The sequence below is a fragment of the Tursiops truncatus genome, chromosome 3 (genome assembly GCF_011762595.2).
Source record: "Tursiops truncatus isolate mTurTru1 chromosome 3, mTurTru1.mat.Y, whole genome shotgun sequence".
In the NCBI taxonomy this organism is placed as follows: domain Eukaryota; kingdom Metazoa; phylum Chordata; class Mammalia; order Artiodactyla; family Delphinidae; genus Tursiops; species Tursiops truncatus.
This window is the reverse complement of record NC_047036.1, coordinates 72,850,198-72,872,916: the sequence shown is the minus strand read 5'-3', so window position 1 is coordinate 72,872,916 and position 22,719 is coordinate 72,850,198. Positions and strand designations below refer to the sequence as shown.

General features: G+C 36.2%; 1 protein-coding gene and 1 long non-coding RNA gene across 6 annotated transcripts in view; one reads left to right on the top strand and one right to left on the bottom strand.

Moving 5' to 3' along the window:
• LOC109549093 (uncharacterized) overlaps positions 1-9,340 on the bottom strand; it is a 50,655-nt gene extending 41,315 nt beyond the window's left edge. Inside the window, exons 1-2 of the long non-coding RNA XR_002175284.3 lie at positions 8,849-9,340; positions 3,010-3,100 (exon numbers count right to left, since the gene is read on the bottom strand). This is a non-coding gene — a long non-coding RNA (uncharacterized lncRNA). The remainder of the gene's footprint in view (positions 1-3,009; positions 3,101-8,848) is intronic.
• Positions 6,412-20,801, top strand: ARRDC3 (arrestin domain containing 3). 5 transcript variants are annotated; one of them, XR_002175283.3, is made up of 8 exons: positions 6,412-6,929; positions 10,880-10,961; positions 13,113-13,260; positions 14,328-14,430; positions 14,780-15,036; positions 15,366-15,528; positions 15,761-15,953; positions 18,059-20,801. XR_002175283.3 is itself a non-coding variant. In XM_019929705.3 (8 exons), exons 1-8 carry the CDS (start codon positions 6,650-6,652, stop codon positions 18,113-18,115), a joined length of 1,245 nt encoding a protein of 414 aa, XP_019785264.1. In that variant the 5' UTR covers positions 6,413-6,649; the 3' UTR covers positions 18,116-20,801. The 5 variants fall into 5 exon arrangements, 4 of the variants coding, with proteins under 4 accessions (XP_019785264.1, XP_019785267.1, XP_073658390.1 ...); XM_019929705.3 differs by having other exon boundaries at positions 6,413-6,929; positions 15,799-15,953; XM_019929708.3 differs by lacking the exon at positions 13,113-13,260 and adding an exon at positions 10,691-10,775 and having other exon boundaries at positions 6,805-6,929; positions 15,799-15,953.
• The last annotated feature ends 1,918 nt before the right edge of the window (positions 20,802-22,719 follow it).

The following is a 22,719-nucleotide window of genomic DNA, read 5'->3' as shown; positions in this document are numbered from 1 at the left end:
ATATATATATGATTAGAACAAAATCATCAAGCTTTGTGAGGTTGAGAAAAGCTAGTGCTAGAAAAAGAATAACATTTGGGTCTTTTGTTCTTTCCTACTTTATCCTCTTTAGGATCATGACTCTATTTTACAATCCAGTGTTTGCCTGCAATAATCTCCCACTGGCTAGTTTTCTATCAAGTGACCCTTTCTGAAAGGTTTTCTCCCTCCTATTCATTTGCAGAAAGACCTATGGGAGGGGCGGGGCTCAACTCAATTTCTTCTTACACATTCACCTTTCTGAGGGCTTTTACCAAGTTTCACCAAAACAGATTCAAATGATAGCAATAAATAATAATAATAATAAATGACAAATTAAAGTTAAAAGATGTTTCCCTATTCAAGTGGCTCACTGGTAGAACTAAGTGTTCCTTATTTCTAAGAGTGCAAAAGATATGATTTGGACATTATAAGTATTGGGTAAAAGGGCATCTACTCTAGCTTCCAAATTCTGTTTTTAACACATACCTTACAAAATTGTTTTGGCTTTATCTAAGCACTACTCCCACTTTCTAAAAACCAAGACACACTGTATTATTTTAATTTGTAAATTATTCATGATTTAATTCTGTTCTTCACTTTGGATACTTTGCTTTATACATCTTCACGACAGCATGTGTACCTCCCTGCCAACAAAATCCTTCATATATGTTTCAAAGTCCAAAATATTAAAGCATTAAATTTCTTTCAATCAGATTCTCTGCAGCAAAATAATTTGAAACTCTTACATGACCACAAAATGTTATAGCAAGTTGAGGAAGAAAATTTTAGTTGCCTCATGTTTCCACTGAAATGTATTAAGAAGTTTATACAAGAACTACAAAGATGTTTATGTTACAAAAACGACAAATATAAAGCTAATTGCTGATGATCCACATATGAATTTACTATGTCATAGACTGAAACTGTGATTTTAAGGTTTAGCTATCACCTAACCTGTTCCATAATCCTGAAACAAGGTCATTTGAAATTCGTAAAATTCTGGAGACAGTGAGTCCTCAGCAAACTTTTAAACTTAAATTGCCCCTCCTCCTTACAGCTTTTCACATGAAACACTTCCTTCATCATAGCTACTTCTTCAGTGTGGTAGCAAGTAAAATTCCCCAACAACAGAAATGAAAGTAACATGAAAACTGAGCTGATTACAGATGGGTGAGGAGCAAGAATTCTCTCTTACAATTTTTAAATTACGATATTAATAATAATTAACCACAATAAATAAAACTAACCTTAGATGGCAGACCTTTGTAAAATGCTTCCATTAAACAGTATTGAAAAGGTAGTGGCAGTGAGTAACAAGTTTTGGGTTTTTTAAATCATTCATAATGATCCTCAACATCAAAAGAAAAAATGTAGATGACTGGAAGGGTAAAATTCTCCAAGTAAGATATTGAACATGAAATTCCAGTTAGCCAAATATGAGTTTTATGTAAAAAACTGAGAACTCGTTCCTTTCAATTATACTTTGCCACTAAAACCCAATATCCATCAGAAAATATGAGTTATTATAATTAGAATTCTTTTACCCTCATTACATAATGCTGTGCCTGGTCAAAAATCATAAAATAGTTCAGAAAAGAAATTTAGCATTTCTGATCCTTCTTGTAGGCCTGATGCCACTTTGAGCCTGGATGAATAAAGTTTTTCAACTCATCTAACTTAGCAGGGCCTAAGTGTTACAAATTAATTAAAGAGACTATACCTTTGGAGCTACTAATCAAATCTGTTGTCAAAATAGCCTACTGGACTCAACAACGAGAAAACAAACAACCCGATTAAAAAATGGGCAGAGGGTCTGAATAGACATTTTTCCGAAGAAGACATACAGATGGCCAACAGGCAGATAATTGCCTAATTATCAGGAAACGCAAACAAAAACCACAATGAGATCTCACCTCACGCCTGTTAGCATGGCTACTATCAAAGAGACAAGAAATGACAAATGTTGGAGAGAATGCAAAGAAAAAGGAACCCTCATACATTGTTGGTGGAACTGTAAATTGGTGCAGCCACAGTGGAAACCAGTAGGGAGATTCCTCAAAAAATTAAGAACTACCATATGACCCAGCTATTCCATGTCTGTGTATTTACTCGAAGCACACGGAACCACTAATTTGAAAAGATACGTGCACCCTCATATTCACTGCAGAATTGTTTATAATTGCCAAAATATGGATACAACTTAAGTGTCCATAGATGGATGAATGGATAAAGGTGCGTTATATATACAAAGCGGATTATTACTTGGTTATAAAAAGAGAAGGAAATCCTGCCATCCGCAACGACATGAATGGACCCGGACAGCATTATGCTAAGTGAAATAAGTCAAATGGAGAAAGACAAATACCTTATGATTTCACTCATATGTGGAATCTAAAAAGACAAAACAAGTGAACAAACAAAATAAAATAAAAATAAACTCATAGATACAGAGATCAGCTTAGTGGTTACCAGAGGGAAAGGGGGTTTGGAGGGTGGGTGAAAATGGGGAAGGGGATGGTGGTGAATGGCAATTAGACTTGTGGTAGTGATCACTTTGTCGTGTGTACAGGTGTCAAATTATAATGCTATATACCTAAAGCTTATGTAATTTTTTTAAAGTTTAAAAAGTGTACTTGATAAGAAGCACTATCATTGCTTAACTGGTAATGCTTTTCTTTCTTAGTTGTACATCTAGATGGAAATGTACCAAAATGTTGACAGTGGCATCTCCGGGTGAATAGTAGAATTACAAATGATTTTATATTAAATCGAAAATCAAAAATAAGAAGATTAAATGGCATTCACATAACACATACCACACTATTTAACGATGGAAAACAGAAACCAAATTTGGTACTGAATTTTATCACAAAATCCACAAGACATTAAAACATGTATTAAGTACAAAGAATGTAACAAACATATATAAAATTAACATAAAAAACAAATCTTACTCATTTTGCTAATACTATGTATAACAAATCTTACCTCTAATCTCCACATCAAAGTCAAATTTGCTGCATCTTGAAGATGTTAGAGTTGAGCCAGAGTTGCAAAATCTTGAAAGGCAGAGTTAAGACTTAAAAAACAAACAAACAAAACCTCCCTTAGTTCTACAGCACTCAAGCCTGTCAGGTGTTAGTTAAAATAAGGAGTAAGCATGGATTTCATATTTTTCCTTAAGAAATAGGTTTCGACTGCTGATACAGTTTTTCTTACAACCACAAAGCAAAACTTTCAGTTGAGATGGATTGTTGGGTTTTTTTTAATGATACTGAGCATTTTGATATAATGTGAAAAACTCCAGACTTGGCAGTAATTTTGACACGTTGCCTCAGTATTATATACCGTGATAGCAATTATCATTTGTCTGTTTTTGACAGAGTTCTTGAGATTGAGTTTAAACCTTTATACAGTAAGGTGGAACAGCCATGGAGTTTAAAATCCAAGAAACAAATACCATAAGAAGAGCTTCCCATATAAGTTCTGAAGCAGCTATAAAAAGGGGAGGGAACTGGTTACTCTGCCTAGTCAGAGTTTTATTCAGTTGTGCCAGAAGGAGGGAGACAACACAGCCGTGGGATACTGTTCTGGGCACGGAAAGCAGCTTGTAACTGCATGTTGGCAAGGGGGAGACAGGCTAACAAAGGGGACAGAAGATGTACTTGACAGTAGAGAGGGTTAGCAGATGAGTAGGAGGAGATGGCATATGAGACGTAGGCTGGGGTGTGGTAGGAAAGAGCCTTGGTGGTAAAGATGAACAGCTTCAATTTCACGCAAAATACAATAAAGGCCCAGTAAAGCAAGTCCAGAAGCCGCAAATAATGGCTACAGTACAGCATTTCAAGCTGTTTACAGGGTAGATATTTAGATAAGGAGTCTTGAAAAGGGGAGGTTATAAAAGTCATGAGAGAAAACATTCAAAACTTAGTCCAAGTGTTTTCATGGAAATGAAAACACAAGCAGGGATTTAGAGGTGCCAGAGTTGGTTGGTTGTTTCTGATGTTTTCATAGTTTGAATAAATAGGAGGAGGAAAACAAAATGAAGCAAGTAAACTCAAGTTTAGGTGTTTAAGAAATAGTCACATGACTGAATCCAAAGAGAAGAAAGGTGATAATTAGGGTAAGTGAGAAGGATCTTAAGTAAAAATTATAGGGGATAAGAATTTCTTGGCAACTTGTCAGTTACTAAAGTGTTTAGGAAGACATTGTAAAAAAAAAAAATAAAGAGAAGTAGAAAAATAAATAATGATAATGATTTATAATATCCTAAAGGGTTCAAACAGAAGGAATAATGTAATAGAGTGACAGGGTTGAATCATTTAATGTGCTTAAACAATTTTCCAAACTACGAGTAAATCTCAAGTTTTTGGTTAAATGGAATTCTAGTTTGATTTAAACAGCTGATTCTTATTTTTTCAAAAATAAGTTATATTCCGACTGGAGAGATTTTACTAAAAATTCTGAAGAATTCAGCAATTGTTCACTAGCCCTTAATAATTTAAAACAGCTTTGGTAATAAAGGCATCATTGTGAACTGTGCTTTTAAATCCACACCCAAAGTTGTTTGAATGGTTAGTATATTTGACCTTAACGCTAACACTTTAACAAATTTACCACTAGGTGGCGAAAAAAACCCAAATAGTATCTGTTAACAAAGCTAGTACAAGATCCCAAGTACTTGAACAACTAAAATAGCCACCAGGTGTCATCCAAGAGAGGGGAAAAAAAAAAAAAAGACTATTCTCCCCACTCAAATACAAAAATTCAGTTTTAAGCACAACCATCTAAGCTCTATCAGAGGTAAATACCCTGTCCATTAACTGTCTAAATAGTTTGCATATTTATACGCTATATAATTTATACAATGCTCTTGACTCCAAGATACTGCCTTTCAACTAAAACCCAACTAAGTAAAATTTAATTTCTTTAAAAAAAACAACAAAAAAACCAGCAAGACCAATGAACGAGCTCAATGTATTGTGACTCATAGTTTCAACCTATCCAAATACACTGCACAAAAGAACCTAAAACGGCTTAGACACAGACAGCCAAGAATCTTCCAAAGTGTATTTGGTTATGTATATATACTTCCAGATTCATATTCTTTTTCCCTATATTTCTCTCCTATAAGCAATTTCATTGATTGCAAAAAAATCTAGATAATTATGCTGTTATGCCTTGAATCCCGGTGTGATTTTACAAAAGCACTGAAATTTGTTACCAAAACGTTCACAGTAAAGAGACAAATGTACCTGTCCTTAAGAAAAATGTATAATGAGAATTATGTTGAACAGTCCAAAGCTGAAAATTAAAATTAAAGCTTTACAGAATTAAGCCCTATTTATATAACAAACCATGCTTTTTAAAAAAACATTCTGCACTTCACTAACTTCTAACAAAGATTTTTCAACGCTGTTGTAAACATTATGTCAGCTAAAACACTATGTCATGCTGCCTTTTATAAGGTGATACTTTTTTAGGCCGAATCCTATTCTTAATCCTCTGGACACAGGAGTTGTAATCATGTCATACCCTGCAAATCTAGCGGTAGGTGGTGTCTCAAAAAAGGACGTTTTCTTCCTTCTAGGAAGTGGTCAAACCTTGTTTTTCCCTCGCAACTTGATTGTTTTTCGTTGCTATCGAATTAAGAGATGGAAGAGAAAGCAGTTCAGGAGAAAGCAAAATATACTGATTAAACTATACTTGCTTCTCTTCCTTGCTCCTTATAGTATTCTCTTTTAAGGTCTCGACCTGACCTCGACTGGGCTCATTTCCACCCTGCCTACAAAGCACTGGTTTTAAAAAGAAAAAATTCCAAGCCAAGAATGCTCTTGTCTATGAACATTATCTCTTCTCTGGTTTTTATTACATTTTCTTTTGAAATTCGTTAGATTATGTTCAACAACCAGCCCTTGCCCAACCGGTTTCTCCCCTTCCCCCATCTCTCTACACACATCACTTTTTCCTCCTCCCATCAGGGCAGTGGGCAAAACACTGCAGTGCTGGGAACGCACGTTTCGGGCCGGTCACTCAGCAGTTTATTCTCACTTGTCTTTGCAAACAGCTCCCCACCCAACCTTGTCCCCCAGTTCCCTCCCTCGGCCATTATCTTTCTACTAGACTGTGCTCAGTAAGGGACTCCAGCTTGCACGTCGAGGGTTTACGGTAGCCTGCCTACCAATAGGAGCCTACAATGAAGAGAAGTCAGGTTCAGCCTCCCGGCATCCCCAGTGTCTTCTTCCCCTGGCTGTACACCTACTGTACCCGCGAGCGAGCCGGGCGCGGGGCGGGAGGGGGCGCGCAGGGAGGGCGGACAGCAGCCGCGGCGTGCGCATGCGCCCTAGGGTTGTTTTTCACAAAGCTGCTCTTAAAGTGAGCTGGCAGCTTCCAGCCGCCCGTCTTTGTAAGGAGACCACTGAGACTAGCAGGATCGCGGAGCAGCAGCCTGTGTGCTGCCCTGAGTTTTTAAGAAATCTCAATGAACTATTTGTAAAGAATCACTGATCCTGCCTGCAAGCTCTTTGCACGGCAAAGACATCGATCAGTGTTAAGTGAAGATCACATTTTATATGTGATCTTGACTTTTTTGTCTTACATTATATTTTTTATAGATTTTGTTATAAACATGGTGCTGGGAAAGGTAAAGAGTTTGACAATAAGCTTTGACTGTCTTAATGACAGCAATGTCCCTGTGTATTCTAGTGGGGATACAGTCTCAGGAAGGGTGAATTTAGAAGTTACTGGGGAAATCAGAGTAAAATCTCTTAAAATTCATGCAAGAGGACATGCGAAAGTACGCTGGACCGAATCGAGAAACGCCGGCTCCAATACTGCCTATACACAGAATTACACTGAAGAAGTAGAATATTTCAACCATAAAGACATCTTAATTGGACACGAAAGAGGTAAGTTTTTTACATTATTCAGAAATTATTAGACCTGTTTTCTTTGGCAAAGTACCTTTTCAATTTTCCTGAATTAATATAATCCTACTCCTACCATAACGTATAGCTGTTTGATAAAGGTTGGAAAGGTGGAAGATTTGAATTCTCCTTGACATTCATCGTGTGTTAAGCCGTAATGCATGCAGGCATCTGCAAAGTGACTGCAAACTGCACTTATTCCACTACCTCTATACCCGGCTTGGTCTGTGCCATACACACTTGCAATCCATTTCCACCTTACGTATAAATTCTGCTTATGTGCAATTCAGTAATTTTACTAATATGTTTTCAAATGAATTGCTAAAAGCTGCAATCCAATATTAGGTTTTTCCCTTGTACTCTGCAACCTTAGATCTTAAAAACTAAGCTTCAGTGAAGAAATGGAGTAACATTTTTAAGTGGGTTAATAGGTGTATTTCATTTTTAATATTGACACGCAAAAGACTTAAGAGAATTGATCGTTGTTCTTTGATAATGGGTTTCTGTGGTTTATTTTGACATATGGTATCAACACCCCACGTGTTTTTTCCTATTCTTTCCAGTTCCTTTAGAAATTTACATCAAGCATTCTCTATTTTAAAGGACAGCACCTATCATTATGATATGTTTAAAGTCAGTTTTAGAAGCCATTTAGGGCCAGAAATTTTCTTTTCCAAGCATCATGCCTAACTTTGGAACGTGCATTCAATGAAACCCGTGCCAGTCAAATGGAATTGAAAAGTATTCGGCTCGTTGGATATGATTTTTGGTTAGAAACTGGAGATGAAGGGTTGTCAAAGGGAGAAGGGGTCCTGAGATTTCAAATCTATTGTTTAAATGGTTACATTGTGGAAATATAGCAGACTCTAAGCTTGTTTTTCTAAGTTTCCACCCTTTGTTAGAAGCGGTTCAATCCTGTTTCGGACCAGTTCTGGGGGGTGGTGAGGAGGGGCGCTTGTTCTGCTCTCAGCAGATTGGTTACACGCGTCAGGTGGTGGCGATGACTTAATTCCTAGCCCAAGAAGAATATAGTGTTAAAACTGGTTATGTAATTTTGTCCTTCTCCTTTTTAATGCAGTATTTAACTCGAATGTTGATGACTTTTCAGAGTAGAGCACATTTTTACCTCCGTTTTTAATTAAAAACTACACATCCACGAGGAAGTGCTAATTGAACTAAGGCAAATGTAGAAACGTAGGGTGCTTTGAGTTACAGCATGAATGCATTATTTTTAAAATATTAAGATGAAATCAATCTTTAATTGGATTTTCAGTTACACATAGGTAATTTGCATCCTGAAATAATTTTTAGTTAACCTCTCTAAGCAGTGACAGTGATAAGAAATGCAACTGCCTAATGACAGTCCTGGTATTTGTTGAACAGGACACACAAGTTTGTATTTGATCCTTCCTGGACTGGCAGCTTTTTATAAGATGAGTGAGAAGAAACAAAGGTTTTTAAGGAGTTGAGGTTTGCAGTGGGGTAAAAGTACAATAACGACTTATGGGGACAATTTCATTAATTGCGCCACGATTTCATAGTAAAGAACACTACGTGCCCCGCACCCCCACGAGACACCCCTCAACCCCTGCAAGCTAGAACGAGCTTCGCTTGGAATAGTTTCAATGACTTAAAACTGGGACCTCTCAAACTAGCCTGGTAACTGAGACCCCGCCCCGGGCGGCCGGCGATAGGCGGAGCCGGGTTTGTTAGCCTGTTGCTAAGGCGATGCCAGGCTCTGATTGGATTGGGCGCGAGCGGGTGGGGAGAGTGGGCTCGCCGGCTGGGGCGAGGCTTGGAACCGGCGTGCGCCGGTAAAGGTTCCTCCTGAGCTGCGGCCCCCGCCCCTACTCGCATCCCTGCCCGGGCTTCTGGAGGCGCGCGGGGCTCATATCACATACCGTTCTGTTGCCCCTCACCTGGGCCCGCTTGCAGCACCGAAAGGAGCGTCTATAGGTTTCAACAGAGTGGAGAGGAGAAGCTTCCGCCGGCCTTACAGGTGCCGGATGGCCCTGGGCGCAACTTTTTAGCTGCCAGTTCTATTCACGGAGAAATTGGGTGGGCAGCGTTAGCAGGACCCCATTTTCCACGTTTTCGGGTGGAAGTTGCCAGGCAGCTTCTGTAAGCGCTTGTCTTCTTAGCTGAAACAGCGTGTTTCCCTTTCTATGCAGTCAGTAGACTGGCTACCTTGATGTGACCCGAGTGGGGAGAGAGCGCCAAGACTGGCCGGGACGGGGAAGGAAAAGTGACACTAACATTGAAAGCGGGGTGAGGTGGGGGCTTCGGCGAGTATTCCTTGCCCACTTGTCATTGTTTCTTTGGGGCTCTTGCACCCCGCGCACCATTCCCCGCCGCCGTCACCGCAACTGTAAAGGTGTCGGGGTGGCCCGAGCCAGATCGAACCGGTCACCGGCCGGGGCGTGTAAAGCGGAAGCGCCGCAGCGTGCTCGCCCCGCCCCACGTCAGCAGGCTAGGCTGCGCGGCCGCGAGCGCGAGCGCCGTGCGACATATGCCGTATGTATAGCGGGGCGCGCGGGCGGCGGCGGCGGCGGCGGCGGCGGCGGCGGCGGCGGCGGCGCGCGGGCGGGCCGGCTGGGATCTGCTCGCGCCGGTTTAGGCCGGTCCTCTCCTGCTCCGGTCTAGTTCTTGATTGACAGCCCGGCACTTGTTTACCACGGCGCGGCCGCCGCCGCTCGCCTCGATGAGACTGCTGAGCTGGCACAAAAAAAGGGAGCGAGACGGGAAGAAAGGGAGAGGGAGACAAACTTTGGGCGCTGTCGGGGGGAGCGATTTTAAATGGCCCCCAGCTCGTCAGCGGGATTTCCGTGCTGAAATACCGTAGAGAGGATTTGCACGGAGGGAGAAGAAAATACTACTGAGATAGAAGGGAGTCTTGGTGATTTTTTTTGAATACAAGTTTCCACATATAGGCGCTTTTTTCCTTTTCTCCTGTGGTGGAAGGGAAGCATCACGGTTTTTGTGTGAATTCATTACTTTGGTGAGGGAAAGTTAAATGATAATACCCGTTTCTCTTAGTCTCCTGGTTAATGATAAAGGTTTCTACACCGAGAAAACTGCGCTAGTAGACGTTTATGTAATTAAATTACCCGGTCGGAACGCTTTAGAAAATCATTTTAAGAATCCAGAACACCCTCCCACATTTCGTTATATTTGTTTTGGAGATAAACCTATTTGAGCAAAAGAAATTGGTTGTAAAATAAAGTCATCCCTTTTTTTCTAGCAATGGGAAACAAACCTAGTCTTCATTTTTCAAGGATGTGTGACAGTTGTTTCCCATTAAGCAGGCACCTTTTAAATCTAAGGTATATTTTATATATATGCGAAATTTTAGCTGTTGCTAGGACAGACTGAGATTGTCATAATTTTAGGTTCAATAAGAATTTTTATTTTTAGCTATGAAACTGACATTAAAATCACTGTTCCTTTTTTTTTTAATTCCAACATCTATTTGACAGAGTTTTCTAATGGTTTTAGAGCTTTAACATTCACATCTTCTGCATCAAAACTGACATATTTTAAAAGGCTTACATGAACAGTTTTCATTTTATATATAGTCTATTTAAGTAAGTGGATGAAGAGAAAGGTAACATCTTAGTATGAGATTTGAAATCTGGATCTTTTGTTGAGCCTGTATTGTCACACATAGATGCTTTACAGTTTAGGTTGTTTTCCATTGAAAAACCAACTATGGGGTATAAGTATTAATTATCCCCATTCTACAGATGAAGCAACTGAAGACAGGACTTTTATTTTACCCAGAGGAAGTGATGAAGTTGGAATTAGAACTCAGATCTCTCACACTCTAAAGTTTGTGGCCTTAATTACTATGTGAGCATCTTTAAAGTTCTGCCACCAGGAAGAGAGTGTAAAGGTTTAACAAGTTTTTTGTTTTCTTTTTCTGTTTGTTTTAGATGATGATAATTCCGAAGAAGGCTTCAACACTATTCATTCAGGAAGGCATGAATATGCGTTCAGCTTCGAGCTTCCACAGACGTAAGTATTTTGTAACAGGCATTTTTCATAAACATCCATTCTTTTCAAATGAAACATTCTAAATTTAAATATTTTTAGTTTAAAAAAAAAAACCCTTTTCATTACTGAAACTTGCTAGAGGAAAACATATACTCAGAAAAGAAGCTATTTTTTTAATCTAGAGTGGCAATATTATAGAAAGCAAAGCTCAATTCTTAGTATGCTGTCTCAAGTTTTATATGGTTTTTAAAACTTGAATAGTATTTCATTTAAAGTGAGTGAATTGGAAGGTGCCAGTAAAATAGTAAGCATTTAATACTTAGTTTATCATCAGCATTAGCAGAAAAGGTAGAACATAACAAGTCTCTCATTTAGTAGTTTATAAAACTTCAGTGATCATTTTCTCTACTGATGGTACCCAACAGCAGTAAGCTAAGAAAGTCAAAATAATTAAGAATATCCTCACTTTAGAAGTGATGTGTTTTTTCTGTTATGAATTCATTAGCTTCTGTGCAAAGAGCTATTGAGAAGGTCACTCGAGATATTATGACCTGTACTTAAAAGGAAACATCCGTCAGAGATACCTTAATATAACGCTTGGAATCTAGTATGAAAGGAAGAAGGAAAGTAGTATGTTCTTTTTTTTTTTCTTTTTTTGCGGTACGCGGGCCTCTCACTGTTGTGGCCTCTCCCGTTGCGGAGCACAGGCTCTGGACGTGCAGGCTCAGTGGCCATGGCTCACGGGCCCAGCCGCTCCACGGCATGTGGGATCCTCCCGGACCGGGGCACGAACCCGTGTCCCCTGCATCGGCAGGCGGACTCTCAACCACTGCGCCACCAGGGAAGCCTGTGTATATTGTTAATGTAATAATAAATCATTAGAGGAAATTATACAAAGAGTAATTTTTGAAAAAAATGCCTTAACAGATATTAAAACATGCAAAGTGGCACTTGTACTGTTTGCTCTGAAAGGTAAACTTGCATTACATAAGAACGTCAAGTGCCAAATGTACATAATTCTGTATTTTTTTAAATTCTAGTACTTGTTATATATGGATAGAGTTCATAAAGGGTATTTTTCAGAGTATCCTGTGTATCATATTGCTTAAGAACATGATTTTTAATATAATGCCCTAATTACTTTCTGAGAGAAATATTTTAAGTCTGAATACAATCGGACTAATACATTTGGGCCTGAATATTTTCAAAGCATGGAAGTAATTTAATATATTTTTTAAAAATTCTATCTATAAACCAGTCATTTAAAGTAAACTCTAGAAGACTAGCATAGATCCTGCGTTTTATTTCTCTGCTATACAAGTTAATGCAGAAGTCTAAAATACAAAACAAAAACACCACTATTCCTCATAAAAAGCACTCTACCTTGTAAATAAATGAACCTTGTGCATTTTCCTAATGAAATTATGAAAAAGAGACTAAATTCACTAAAATAAAATCTTCCACAAGTAATAAAATCTGGGAGAGTTGAAAAAGAATTATGATTCTCTTGATACAGGTCAACAGAAAAAATTCTTTTTCTTTTTAAGTCTATAGTATAGTTAGAAAGCATGGCCAAAAAGAGTTAGAACATAAGTAAACTGGGAAATGTAAAAGCATTTTTTTAGAGCTTCAGTGGATTTAATGAAATGTGAAAAACTTTTGAAACTATAACGACTATTCCAGGCCTTTTCTAAATCTTAGTTAGTTACTATAATAAGAGATAATAATAATTCTTAGTTAATGAAAAATGGAACGCCATAGGGAGTCGTTTGGTCTGAGTGTTTAACCAGTGTCCAGAATATCTCAATAGAAATAGTTAAACCATTCTTAACTTTATTTTTAAACTAAAGTCTTGACCTTTTTAAGAATTGTTCATTTCCAGACTTTCGTAATTTTGCCACCAGCATTAAAAGTAGCCTCTTCTTAGTTTAAAGAGATTGTATTCTTCTGGCTTTTTTAACCAAATTTCTGTAATATTTAACAACTTTGTGTTATTATTTGGAAACAGAAGGTTTTTTCCCCAGTGACTTATCCCTTTGGAAATGTAAATTATGCCTTTGATAACTCATTGATGTATAAACTTACAATATATTAACACTTCTATGATGAGCTACTGTATAAATATTAAAAAGAGGTGTAAGATTAATATATTGACCTTTATATTCTGCACAGACCACTTGCTACCTCATTCGAAGGCCGACATGGCAGTGTGCGCTATTGGGTGAAAGCCGAATTGCACAGGCCTTGGCTTCTACCAGTAAAATTAAAGAAGGAATTTACAGTCTTTGAGCATATAGATATCAACACTCCTTCATTACTGGTAAGAACTAACTGAATTCTTCATTTTTTGTTTTTGGCATATAAATATTAAAGAATAATCACCTAAACTACATACACATTCTTTATAATTTTTAAATAGTAACTTCATTTTTGAATTAAATAAATACCACTTTCAAAAAAATAGTTAAGAGCACAGAAATTAATGCAGGATATGCTCACATTTTCTGATACTGTAATAACCTTAAGTAAATTTTTAAAGTAAGACCAGTATTTGGTATGAAATATCTTCCTCAGAAGGTAACAGCAATAACAAAAGAATAGATCTGTTCCCTAAATAATTTTAGTGGAAAAAGAAGAGTAGTATCAATTATTATTATAACAATATCACTTAACTTGAAAATATCATAATCTAAAATTTGTATTATTTATTGCATTATTCCAATATAGGGATAGTTGTCAAATGATGGGGAGATAATTATTTTCATGAAAAAACTTAAATTCTATTTTAAAGGAAATCTTTTTTAATTGTATTTTTTCACAAGATTCAAATTTGATTTCAAAAACTTTACTTGGTTTAAACAAATAATAACATCTTTAAGCAAGTAAAATTAATCTTAAAAATGAGCAGTTTTCTTTTTTTATGTATTGAGTTTTACAGTCTCAGAGAAAGATGTTATCATTTGGGATTATAACCAAGTTGCTTTCCAAACTGCTTTTTTTTTTTTTTTTTTTAAAGGCAGTTTAAATGGAATGTGGAAAGGGTTTTTTTTTTTTTCTGTTTTTTTGGTTGTTTTTTAATTATTGTGTATGTAAATAGCCTGGGCTAAAACTATGTTTATGAAATATGGTGTTAAACCCTGTACCCTTTTTTCTTTAATTGAATGGAAACTTGTATAAAGACAAAAATACTAATATATATATAAAGATAAAAGTACTAATATAAATCAGAAGCCCATTGGTTAGTGCAAAAGTATATTTGGATACTGAAAAGAAAACAACACTACTTTTAATGTTAAATTCTTCAAGAATTTAAGATTGTATTTTAAAACATTCTATTACTGTCTCAATTCATACATTGATCATTTTCTATAAATTTATTTCTTACAGTCACCCCAAGCAGGCACAAAAGAAAAGACTCTCTGTTGCTGGTTCTGTACCTCAGGCCCAATATCCTTAAGTGCCAAAATTGAAAGGAAGGGCTATACGCCAGGTATGTATGAGGTGGATTCCCACAAAAAATGATCTTTCTTCACTTAGCTCTTGTGTATAAATTTACATTATTTCTACTAAATGAAGACATGATACAGTATTCTTTGGTAAAATATCATAAATTGTGCTTATCCAGTTTCCTTTTATAAATTGGAATGTAGTCTTCTTTTTTAAATTGCTACTGTAAATGTGTTTATTTTTATAACTATAAGTTATTCGCCACTCTTAGGATAGCTTTTTATCCATGTAGTTCATTGAACTTTCAGACTTTAGCCTGAGAGTCTACATTTGTTTTGGGGTTGGTTGGTTGGTTGGTTTTTAACAGTAGATATATTTTTTTTTTCCTGTAGGTGAATCAATTCAGATATTTGCTGAGATTGAGAACTGCTCCTCCCGAATGGTGGTGCCAAAGGCAGCCATTTACCAAACACAGGCCTTCTATGCCAAAGGGAAAATGAAGGAAGTCAAACAGCTCGTGGCTAACTTGCGTGGGGAATCCTTATCATCTGGAAAGACAGAGACGTGGAATGGCAAGTTGCTGAAAATTCCACCAGTTTCTCCCTCTATCCTCGACTGTAGTATAATCCGTGTGGAATATTCACTAATGGTATGTATAGATTTAAGGGTTTGGGGTGGGGTTTTTTTAGGTTTTAAAGTCGTAAGGGTATCATTTTGTCTTATCCAGGATTTGATTTTTTTTTATTCCATGTGTGATATATATAATTATATGTAATTCTTTATATAGTTTGGAATATAATTACTAATTTTACCTGAGGTAAATGTACACGATGGAGAAACTTTTCAAGTATATCATATGTATATAAATTAAAAAATGAAGTAAATGAGAGCCTCAAATAACATTAGATTGGGTTATTCATTTTTTTAGAGGAAATAGTACTTGGCATTCTAAACCTAACATCTCCTTTCATTGTTTAGGTATACGTGGATATTCCTGGAGCTATGGATTTATTTCTTAATTTGCCACTTGTCATTGGTACCATTCCTCTACATCCATTTGGTAGCAGAACCTCAAGTGTAAGCAGTCAGTGTAGCATGAATATGAACTGGCTTGGTTTATCCCTACCTGAAAGACCTGAAGGTAATAATTTGATAATGCATATCTAAGCTTAATCTATTATTTTCAAGAACATAATTTTGCTTCTGATATTTTATGATTAAAGTTTGTCTATACTTGAAGAGAGACGATGTGCCCCTAATGTTAGGTTTAAAATGTATATCCCCCTAGTTGTGATCACAAGACAGATTATTATTATGTTACCTTGACAGTCCTTTTTAATACCTTCTATTCTGTGTATTTTGACATGCATAAGAACGTGCTGTTCGAATTGCGTGTATCTTTTTCCTTCAGCACCACCCAGCTATGCAGAAGTGGTAACAGAGGAACAAAGGCGGAATAATCTTGCACCAGTGAGTGCTTGTGATGACTTTGAGAGAGCGCTTCAGGGACCACTGTTTGCATATATTCAGGAGTTTCGTTTCTTGCCTCCACCTCTTTATTCAGAGGTAAGCATCAAACCCTCAAGTACAAAATGGGCTGTGACTCTCTTAGTAAACAGTATTGCAGACTTTTTAAAAACACAGCTAGGTTTTGATTATCATAAGAGAAAAACAAATAATTTTGAACAACAGATTATTAAAAGTTAGATCATAAAGTTGTCACTATTTACTAAGTTTGACCCAGAGGTAGGACTGGTCTCTTATATTATTGGGGAAATAAAGATAATGATCTGACCTCGTACTTCCAAAATGCCAGTTAAAGGAATAAATCATCTTTTAAAGCATCTATAGAACTGGCATTTTACAGTCATTGATTAAATAGCTAGAATTTATCTTATCATCCTTTTCCAATTTAATATTCATATTTTAATATTCTCAGTCATAAGGGAAAATAACATATGTAATAACATCTTAAACAGCATTCCTGTACTCTTAGATTATTTTTATTCATCTCAAGTAACTAAGCACTTACATGAATAAAACATGGCCCTTGGGAGAAGCGTACAGACTGGTGAGAAAAACAAACTTAGAAGCAAAATATTACCTAACAATGTAATAGTAATGCACAGTTCATTTGAGGAGCAGCTTGCTGGGTCTTGAGAATCAGGAGGGGCTTCCCTAAGAAGGTGATTGTTAAACTGATTCTTGAAGAGTAAGTATTCTCAAAATGTAGAATGTTCCAGGCAGGAAGAAAAATATGTGCAAAGGAAAGGAGGTAGGGAGCAATCCAGCAATGTCGGGATACTAAAGAATATATATATACATAATAACACATTGTAGGGACTTTAGAGTTGGCCTTGATACCAATGTTAATACCAAATGATTTTGTAAATCACTAGCATCAGCTTTTTCTTTTTGGTTGCTGTAGTTTAGATAGCTATTTTACAGTGAAATATTACTCCCAAGAAAGACATAAAAGGATTGTTTCACTCTTCAACGAATTGCTTTTATTTTTTTCCCCCTTAATACCATGACTAGAAGAGTTAATTTTCCTTTGGATATGATTAATATGAAATCCACTTTATTCATTTATTATAGGATGTTCAGAATCTGTTCTGTTCTCTGCAGATTCTTGATTGGACATAATTTTTCTATCCCACTATTTCAATTCATAAAATTATTAGATGCTAAAAATGTCCTCCCACTTTTTAGAAACATTGTCACTACATTTTTATTCTGACGTTTCTGTCTTGCTTATTAAGTCCCTCATTTGTGATTTGATCTGACAGGCATTTTAAAAGAATGGCAATCTAAGTATCCACTTTTAAGCAATTTGTCATAAAATCTACCTCCTTCTTTTAAAATGAACTAAAGATAATTAAGAGAATTCAAAACTTTTAAAACCCTATATTGGTTCACGGTGTGATTTAATTATTTTACATCTAGCCACATAGAGGGGGCAAAGTATTGTAAATGGGTCTTGTCCAAAAGATCTTTCAGTAAAAGAAATGTATTAAACCCAACAGTTTGCCTTCCTGTGCCCATTCTCTTTGTACCTGAGAAGCAACTAAAATATGTTCACTTCTATTAAGTGTATGTGCATATGAAAGTCTCTACAGAAAGAGGCAAGGTGGGAAGCCTCTAGAGCATTTTGGGTTCACCATTCCTATTTCTTGATATACACTGTATTCCTAGGCCCTCCCTAGGGCTTTACACCCATGAGTTATTACCTCACGTAAGCACCAAGAACTTTGTTTACACAACTACATTCTTCCCAAAGCTCGGGAAAAGATGAGTTGACTTTTTTGTAACAGGATGAAATGGATACTTTACAGAAGAAAATTACCGCTATGAAAATGTTGGCCAATTGTGTATTTGAGTCTTAAGTATGACTAAGTGCTGAGTAAAACTCCATTCTCTGATAGAATGTTACCTTTAGCTTTTGTCAAATAAAACTATTCCAGCATACCTTTCTAAATTTAATTGTTAATCTAGTGATTGAATAGCAAGTACTTTATAGATGATACTAATACCCTTTCTTCCCCATACAAACTCTGTACTTTCTGATTACATTTCTCAACCAGTACTCAGAATATTAGTGTATTTGCTGCATTCTTACTAAACCTTATCAATTAACTTTGGTTTGGGTTTTTTTTCTCTTTTCTTTCTAGATTGATCCAAATCCTGATCAGTCAGCAGATGATAGACCATCCTGCCCGTCTCGTTGAAGGAATACTTGATTAAATCAAGTTGATGTGGGTTCCGAACTGTATCTCTTCCCTTCCCGGCTGAGGACAGAGAAGTATCTTGGAGACACGTTTTCAGAGGAAGTGGAATTGCTTTTGCCCAGAAAAATGGCGAATACATGAAACAACCAGTGATCATGCTTTAGAAGCCTACAGCAACGTCCTGGGACTGCTCCAACATGCTTGAAGATCTAAGCTTTTTTCCTTTAAAACTGGCACATACTAAGAGCAGTCTTCTTAGCCTATGGTCATACGTGTCAAGACACCATGTTGTAAAGAGGGATGATTTCCTTCTTTTGATTTGAAAATTTGCACATGCTCAATGCTTACATTGTGCGGTTCCATGTCACTACAGCTTTTTTTTTCCATTTATGCCAGACTCTTGATACTCTTTTAAAACTTGTTTGCAGTGAGCACAACAAGGAACAAAAGAAAGCTTTGAAAAAAACTTTAACATGAAAAAAACGCACTGACATTTTTTTTTTTTAATTTAATATAGCCTGGACTTTACCTGCGTATGCACATGCTCAGAATTGTCCTACTAGGCTGACCATGTATCACCTCTTCAGCTTGGATCCTATTGTGGATTTATTTACAAACATCAAATGCCTTCAAGCCAATCCTTCTTGCTGTATGTTTTGCAGCCTACTGTAGTAGATACGCAACAGATATGTGGGAAAAGAGATAAGAGGAGGAAGCTAATAAGAGACTGTCAAGATTGTATACCTTCTTGGTTTCTTTTAAGAATTTGTTGCCTTTCTACTATTACAGCAAAGCAGCATTTTGTTACTGACTGCCTAAAATCACTTAATCTCAGGTGAACGCATCACTTGCCAAACTGTTGGAATGCTATTTGTGTTTTGTTGCACTGTTGAGTTTTTTTGTTTGTTTGTTTGGTTGGCTTTTTGAAGAGGGAAATTTGGAAAAGGGACATACACAAAAGTGATAACCCACCCGCATTGCCTTTTTATCATTACATATGAGAAGAAACTAGCAGAGCTAAGAATGGAGTAAAGAGAGGCAGTATGGCAGGCACCAGCAAAGAGTTAAGGGCTGTTGCTCTTTAAAATTATTGTTATTTTTTATTATTATTTTAAAAGTATGGAAGTTTTCCAGTCACTGGAAAGGAGGAGAAAGTGCATTTATTTTTATACAGAGTTACATAATTACCTCCAAAACACATATGTTGGAAATCGTTTTTGCTGGTGCAGAGTATTTTCATGAGCAGGAATATATATGTTCAGATTATGATTAGAGAGCTCAATTTATACATTTCCTATCCTGCTCAAGCTTGACAGAGCTTGAAAACCCAAGTTTATTCTAAAAGTGTATAACTTCAAAATTACAAATACTAGAATATGTGCTGGAATAATAACTTTTATATTTTTGTGGTTCTTTTAATGAAAGTATTTTCTTCCATTACCTAAAGAAGATTTTGCTAAGCATGAGAAATCATACACTTTGAGTATATATAGTTATGAAGAACGATCACATCAGTAAATTATAGCTTATATTAAAGATAATTTACAGTTGGCTCATAAATATACCAGCATTCATGAAGACACTTATAACTGCATTTTCCAAGGTACCAAGTTGTACTGATTGTCTTATTCTAGAAGGAATTCAGCTCTGATGTATCTTAATGAAAATCAGCATCTCTGGTGTTGCAACATATGCGTGAAATGGGTCTTAACATCTATCCTGCCATTTAATCCCACAGTTAATAAAGTGGCTGAAAATAATAGTAACTCTGGCTTGGTGCTTGACCTGGTTAAATACTGTCTTAAAGCTTCATACAAAACAAATAGGCTTTTCCATAAGTGGCCTTTAAGAAAACATGGAAGACAATTCATGTTTGAAAAATGCTGACAGGGTGAAGAAAGCCCATGTAAAAATGAATCGCGTTTTAAGTGATTCGGTTAAAGGGTTTGGGCTCCCATAGCAAACTAATACTAGATAATAAGGAAATGGGGGTGAAATATTTTTTTATTGTTGTTAAATCATTTTGTGAATGTCCCCCTCAAAAGAAGCTAATGGAATATTTGGCATAAAGGGCATTTGGTGGTTTTATTTTTGTTGGGGCGGGGGGTGGGGGGATTGTCAGAAAATCCCTTTTCTCTTCTTATGTCTAACTGACTAGGGAACAATTATTGATATGCATAGCATTGGAATACTTATCACCATGTACTCTTTTAAATAACACATGAGGAAAGAATGACCAATATTCTGATAATTGGCACTGGGTTACAAAATGTGATAAAGTTTCAAATATATAAAACTTTATCAAATAAAGTTTTATTTTCCCCATTAAAGTATTCCCTTACTTTCTTACTTAGAGGCATTACTCTTTCTAAATATTGGTCAATTCTTGATATAAGATGTGAGGTTCACAGGTGTATTCCAGTATTCAAGATAGATTCCTGATTTTTCAATTAGGAAAAGTAAAATCCAAAACGTTAGCAAAACGAAGTGCAATATTAAATGTTTGCTTTATAGATTATATTCTGTGGCTGTTTGTAATTTCTCTCTTTTTTTCTTTTTTATTTGGTGCTGAATATGTCCTTGTAGGCTGTTTTAAGAAAACAATATGTGGGAAATGATTTAATTTTTCCTATTGCTCTTCCTTGTGGAAAATAAAAGTGTTTTCGGTTTTTTTCCTTTTTGTAAACTTGTTTGGAGATTTATTTGAATCTGATCATATCAGTAACTCATCATACGTGCAAACACAATTAAGACTACAATTAGGGAGTTCCCTGGTAGTCTAGTGGTTAGGATTCAGTGCTTTCACTGCCATGGCCTGGGTTCAATTCCTGGTCAGGGAACTGAGATCCCACAAGCCACACAGCATGACCAAAAATTTTAAAAAAATAAAATGAAGACTACAATTAAACTCTTAAGCCATTCTGGGTAAGAATTGTTTCTAGCTCTCTGCTAAAGAAAATTACTGAAGGCTTACAGGAATTTTTAGTACAAATTGTCATTTTCCTTAATGATTCATTAAGCTATGGATTTTTTTAATAAAATTTAAAAGTTAGAAAAAAGATATATAAATTTCCATCTTATATATGAACCAAACTTAACCAGGTATAGTTTCAGGTACTAATTCCTTCTCTCTGTGATGTGTCCAAGTTTCTAATATTTTAAGAGCACATAAATTTAAAAGTTGTATTAATCTAATCTTAAAACAATTTTTCTAAATTTTAAAATGTCCTTTTTCTCAAAGAATGTCTGAATTTTATAGTGATTTGTAACATTAAGAAGTACGTTTGGAATCACATTTAGAAGTTATCTTCTTTCAGTGTTTATACATTCACGGATGAACTATCAAGTTGTATATGTGCCTTAGTATATGATTCTCCACTCTTCTCAAATGTATACACACATGGAAAAAACTGTGTTACAAAGAGACATTTAGAGACAGACATTAATATTGTATTTTATAGAAATACTATACTATCATCCTTGTTAACAGCAATCTACATAATATCTTAATACGATAAGAAAATAAAAATGAGTAGAAGAAGAGGAATCATAGCATGAGAAGGGGAGACCTAGGTTCTGGGTTCTATGGCTTTAGATGTAGCCTTGAACAAGATATGTGAATTTTGATTTCTTCATCTGCAAAGTGGAAAAGTAGCTATCCAAAGTCCTTTTCGTGACTGCAGATATGAGGTTATAATACATATTTAGGTAAAGAAATAATGCTCTGTCAATTATTAAAACATTGGAAATTAACCATGCTGCTTCTAAATTTGCATTTGAATACTTTTAGACAGTTCAGTACATGTCTCATTATATAAAAGACAGTTATCTGGGTCTAATTTTTGCCTTATATCACCTATACTCATCAAACTCCCTTTGTCATTAATTATAATTTATTGAATGGCCAACATTGGTATATTTATCAGGACTTTTGATTGTAAACAGAGGGAGAAACTCAGACTAGCTTAAGTAAAATGTATTAAATAGTAATTCCAGGGATGAAATATATTAAGCACATTTGGATCCAGAAATCCAAATAATCCTCTGGGGACACCCTCATCTCTCATCTCCGTTCACTTACCCTTTTTCATATTAGCATTATTTTTTCCTATCAGCCTATTCTTTCATGTTTGATGGGTCAGAAAAGATGACCTCAGCGTTTATAGCTCACAGAAGAAATACTATCTCAAGTCCCCAAATCACTTGTTAGGGAAAATCCTGGTTGGCCAATACCTGAGTCATGTTTCATGCTACCTAGAATGGATTTCCCAATAGACAGAGTTCTGTTTCCAGAAGAAGGAAGAAAAGAGATCACTATATTCTTACTATTCAAGTGCTGTCCAAACCAGCAGCAATGGCATCACCTGAGAGCTCATTAGAAGAGGAAAATATCAAGATCTATCACAGAATATTGACCCAAAACACCTGTTTACATGATTCCCAGGTGATTTGTACAATAAGTACAGCAATGTTTGAGAAACTGCAGCACACCAAACAAACGTTATGAGACGAAAACAATAGGCAGCTGTTTTCATGAATCCCAAGGTTTAACAGAGCTGAGGATTTGGGCCACTTAATATGTGAAAAATAACCATGCCATTTTA